Here is a 5,599-nt window from a genome sequence, read left to right on the forward strand (position 1 = left end):
AAGATGAATGAGCTCACAGGTGTGCAGGACTTGTGGTCGTCTGGCTCACACAGCTGAACGGTGCAGTGCAGATAGAGCTCGTGAGGTTTTACCAAGAAGCGAAACATGTTGAAGCTGTAGCGAGTGGTGGAACTTTCGCCGTTACGGCCAGACTGTTCTGCGCTCACTTTGAAAAAGGACACAGTCTTGTCATCCACACACCTGGATAAAAGAGATTAAAGAGTAGAAATGGGTTGATTGGAGTTCATGGTAAAAAATGACAAAAGTGAGAAGAACTGTTGATGTTAAGAGCTGTTCTGACCCGTGCCGAAGCAGTGTGTGAACATATCCCTCTGTAGAGTTGGGCTGAGGAGACTGTGTGGCCCAACACCCACTAACCATTAGCAGGAAAAAATCTGCAGGCTCCGTGACCGTCACCTCCACATACACCTGGACACACAAAGCCAATCACTGACATAACACAAATAGCTTCACCAAAATGTGCTTGAACTGGATGATGAGCCTACCTTGTCTCCAAGTTCTATGGTGGGGGCACTGCTGTAGGCGTCTGAGTAGGAGTCATCTGTGTACAACGTCATCTGTATCGTGGCATCAAGTTCATCTACACGCATCACCATCTCACTGTGTGCGTACAGAAGAACAAACAAAAAAAAAAAAAGTTTAAAAAATAGCAGCGTCAAAAGTACTTTCACACATGTGGTCCAACGTCATAAAACACATCCTGCAAGCTTTGCAAAGACTGGAGTTTACAGTGCAGTTTTAAAATGCCTACAACTGATTTGTCAAAAACATTTATTTTATTTTCAGTGTAATACGTAGCTCAGTCCAGCTTACGGCAATTTGACAAAAGCAGATGAACATAAAAACAATGGCTAACAAAGCCGCAAGCTGTGGCAATCGGAGCTACGGTGTATGAGGAGATCTCAAATGCTGTTTTCAAAAAGGCGGAATAAATTCCTAGACGGACCTTAATGATCCTTGAGATTTTTTTGTAGAGCACATTAAGCTGCACCTGTCCGAGAAATTTCAAGTCTATCGGACTTAAGGTGTGGGTGGGGGGGGGGGGCATTTCTAAGTTTGCATTTGTGAAGCCTTAATTACAGCGCCACCATGTGGCCGACTGGGTTCATATTTCTTATATACACCATTTCCAGTTATTCCCCCAAGTTACACGTTTTTAGCTCATTCCAACGCAGAACCTGTGCAGCAAAAAAATAAAATAAAAAACGGAAACAAGAGAACAAACTAAAACAATTTCAATCTCTATGACATAATGTTCAGATTGCAGTGCACAGTGAAATCCCGTTTCACAAGGCCGTCAGGGGGCTCACTGGTTGGAACAACCTCTCAGATTTCCATGTGTGCAAAAATAATTTTGGGAATCTCACCACAGAAGCATGCACTAGAACAGGTGATTTCCCTCTAGCATTTTAACGTACATTGACTAGAAAAAAGGTCAAAAGGACAGGTAAAATTCCCAGGCATTGCTTAAGGTTCCCCTCCAGACACATTTTAAAGTATGTAAACAATACTAGTATTTAGTTTAATGTGGTTTTCCCACAAAGAGAGGGGGAGAGAGGCAACACCACTACTTTCTCTATCAATCAGCTCCTATCCAAGAAAGAAAATAGCAATACAAGACTACTAAGTCCCAGACTCTAATGAGTCTTTCCTCTTGTGAAAAACCTTGCAAAGATGCAAGTCAGTATTGTCAAGGTCAGACATTTGAAGGCAAACAAAAAAACATTTAAGTGGATGGGGACTTTAAGTATAAATAAACTAAAATGCATTAAAATGTTTAATTCATCAATCCTGTTTGCATTAAAATGTTTAATTCCTTACCTGGAAGAGGGTAAGACTGGGAACGTCAGGCTGACTCTTCTGAGGTATGGATCGAGGCATGTGAAGTCCATCTTAATAACCGGATCTCTAATGATGTTTCCAATAACCTGAGGCTCTGACAATAGACTCATCGAATAGAAGACGTGAGTAAAGTTCTTCTGTAAGACGGGAAAAAAAAAGAAAAAAAAAAGACTGCACTACTGACAGGGATAACCATGTTTCCACTCTTGACAGATTAGTGCTTGGCATTTAACTGAGATAATGCTCCAGGTGTACCTCCAGTGGCTTGCCTCCGCAGGTTAGATATTGGTCTTTGGGTGTTCTGGACATATAGTACGGCACACCGTCCAGGACCACTCTTTGAGCACGACAAGATTTGTTGGGAAGGTGCAAGGACTCCAGCGGCACGTTGTAATAATTAAAGAAATCTTCTGTCGCTCTGATTGCCATGTAGTCTCTGCCACACATAACTTTGATGTTTGCATCTGTAAAAAAAGAAAAAAATAAATAAAAAGTTAGTAGGGTGTGTAAGACTAGTGACTGCTTGAGATTCACAGGAAGACACGTACTGTTACGTGTACACAGTACAGCCACGGTCCAAAGCAGGACGTTTCTTAGCTTCCATGTAGTATTCCTGCCGGCTTCTCCAAACTGGGGGAGTGCCAAACCATCTACTGCAAGTGATGCGTCCATAGATAAACCGCCTTCATTACCACTTCAAAAGATCTGAACTATCCCTTTAAAAAGGAGGGTAATGGTATAAAAGGCATGGAGGGTTAGCATTTTTTTTGCAACTCGCTCATCAGCCAGTATGCAAGTTAAGGCTGTACAGCTATACTAAATGCATCAAATTTACTAATTTTATCTGTGTTCAGTCATATGGACAAATCAAATCCTCTTCTGCTGGTAATTTAACTAGGCCTACATGTGTTAAAAAAATTCCCCACTGTTAATTTGTGTAAAGTGAAAACAGCTGTATGTCTCCTGTGACTCTGGAGGGAAAATGATAACACTGATGACGTCATTAAGGTTATTTATCAGCTTGTTTACCAGGCAGAGAGGATCACAATGATGCTGCCTGTTGGCTGCATTATGGGAAATGTAGGAGCTAATGTTTCTGTAGCCTTAAAAAAAAAAGATTCAAAAAAAAATTGTATATCTGGAGACATGTGCCCATTTAGGAAATTGCTGGAAAATTTAGTTTTTCGTGGTGACTATGACTGAGAACGTTTTGTGACAGATACTTTCAGCAAAGTGAATTACAAAACCATATCATTAAGTAAAGCCTGCGTGTAAATGTGCCTACTTTTGTCACATTGGTCAGCATAATATCCACTGGAACACTTGCAGCTTCTTTGGTCTTCGGACAGAACACATCGTGTGGGGTCATTGCAATGCTGCACACTGCAGATACCTGTGGGACGAATGACTTAGCATAATTCTTCGACAAGCTGCAGCACTTTTGACATTTTTAAAACAACATAGACCCCCTTACCCTCGACATGGTGGCGTGTGAAGCCGAGGAGAAGCAGGAGGACCACGCTCAGCTGGTTTGAAGAATGAACATTTTCCACTTTAACTGTGTAAAGTGTTAAATCGTTTATTTACCGTCTGGCTAAACTTTATTATCACATTGTTCAAAAAAGAACAGCTGCACAAACACAGCTTACATGAATTATCATTAATGCTCTTTATCTACACCCACCTTGAATCATTGCTGTAGGCCTACCGTTTTGCGGAGATAGGACCAGATATGACGCTTGTTTTAAAATGCGATGTTTTTAGTCACGCGGCCTGTTCCCCTTAAGTCGTCTTCATTTTCAACACCTGCTGCCCTCCAATTATGAACGCCGGTCAGTTTTGGCTGTGGCGCTCGTGAGCTCGCAGTAACTATGTGCTCGCGATAAAAAAAAAAAACGGCCTGGGTGAAGTTTTGAGCATCAACGACTTCATTTCTTGTATTCAGATACACTTTTATGCACCAGTTTACTGTGGAAATACCGTTATTTAGCCTACGTGAAGAAAGTAAAACACAGAAGACAATTCAAAATGTATCAAAACTATAATGGAAAGTATGTTGTTGCGTGCCACTGGGCAGTTTTAAGTGGGTATATGGAAATTCTGGAGCTTTCTTAATGGGTAGCCTATAGGCTACCGCGTAAACCTGCACATCACATAGACTACACCACTGGTCTCCAGCCCTCTGTTTGGAGGAGGCAGGAGTAGTTTAATGACACATAAGCTGAGCATGTAGGCCTACTTAAAATGGACGATCCGCTGCTAAACATATTTTAGCCACTAAAAAAAGGCTCACCTAAAAAAAATGTTTAAAGGATATTTTTTACAGCTTTACCTCTGGTGGCTTTGACCACCAGATGCGTTAGTTTGTTAGTTCCTTGCTCCTACAATTTTCAAACACTAAAGTCACACTATAGCACAAACTCCCGCTTGCTTCTCTAAAAAAAGGGTCTGTCGACTGCCATCTAGGCCTACTATTCAGACCACTATAATAGCCTACCTCATACCTCACTTTTAAAATATCCAGCCTATCCCTTTAAGTTACCGCATCACCACAGTATATAGCACTACAATCAAACAGGAATAATAAAGCTAAAATGTCTACTGCAATAAAAACTACAAATCAGTGCCTAACTGGATTTGGAAATCTTTAAGATGACTTCTTCTGGATATCACATTTACTAAAGCAAACCATACAGACATTTAACGGGAGCTAGAAAATGATTTTGGTAGAGTAGGAATAGAATTTTTCTTTTAGTGTCAGCAGGTCAAAACAGTGGGAGACTCAGCAGTGTCTTAAGGGAAGGCCGTAAGTGGGTCACTGTATTTCCTACAGTGCCAGCTGGTCACACCCGCAGGCCGCAATTCATATTCTCAGAAATCATCAAGCAAGCCTCTCTCTCTACGTTTTGAGTGCAGGCCATCTGTCTTTGATGGGACAGATCCGAGCCAGCATAAGTTGTTGATAAGAGAGGCACTAGATTGATGATGCAGGCTGCCTCATCAATCATGGTGCCTCTCTTATCAACATTTTATTCTGGTATGCAGCATCCATATGGTGGCAGACTAGACTGCCTTAAAAGTTAGATAATGTATGTTGTAGTGGTGGCTGTATACCCTCCTTCTCTGATGAATCCTTCCTGGTAAAAAAATAAAATTAATAAAGGTCTACAAACATTCATATGGGCAGGGTTGTTTTCAACAAAGGATAGAAAAATTGGTTACAACTGGCTACATACAGTTTAAGGAAGCGTGCCAATAGCCACAAGAAAAGCATATGATTCATACACCCCAAGATTTCAGTGTCTGCCAATGGATTTAATTAGCAAATCAAACAGTTAAATCGCTCCACTGAAACCTGAGTCATAACACAAAAGCCTTGCTGTTACACATTTTTACCTAGTTTTTCTTTCTTTAATATTGAAATAAGCTGTAAATTATTATTTTATTGTGCTGCTACAACCCCAACTGCACACATAATTGGGACCCAAACAGCGACAGAACAATTTAGAAGAAATATTGCACGTAGCTTGGTTATGTCCTAATGGGAAGAATTGATCTTTCCATTACTTTATTCAGTATACATTTTTGGTTCCGATACCTGAGCCCAAATCATTAAGTTAAAAAAAATGCAGCCCCTGCATCATATCCCTCGGCCCAGCAGCGTCACGTAGCGATCCTTGGTCTCGTCGGCAGTGGTGCAGTGCCACCCTGGTGTTGTGAAATAGCCGGGTTATAG

At 41.1% G+C, this 5,599-nt stretch overlaps 1 protein-coding gene across 1 annotated transcript in view; it reads right to left on the reverse strand.

Annotated features, from left to right (window-relative positions):
* zpd (zona pellucida glycoprotein d) overlaps nucleotides 1–4,825 on the reverse strand; it is a gene marked incomplete in the record, with an annotated part of 9,798 nt that extends 4,973 nt beyond the window's left edge. Inside the window, 7 exon segments of the mRNA XM_032522800.1 lie at nucleotides 18–201; nucleotides 302–429; nucleotides 507–621; nucleotides 1,843–2,000; nucleotides 2,119–2,327; nucleotides 3,149–3,256; nucleotides 3,338–4,825. Coding sequence (XP_032378691.1) covers nucleotides 18–201; nucleotides 302–429; nucleotides 507–621; nucleotides 1,843–2,000; nucleotides 2,119–2,310 — 777 coding nt within the window.
* Between the last annotated feature and the right edge of the window lie 774 nt (nucleotides 4,826–5,599).

Source organism: Etheostoma spectabile, chromosome 8 (genome assembly GCF_008692095.1).
Source record: "Etheostoma spectabile isolate EspeVRDwgs_2016 chromosome 8, UIUC_Espe_1.0, whole genome shotgun sequence".
Classification (NCBI taxonomy): Eukaryota; Metazoa; Chordata; class Actinopteri; order Perciformes; family Percidae; genus Etheostoma; species Etheostoma spectabile.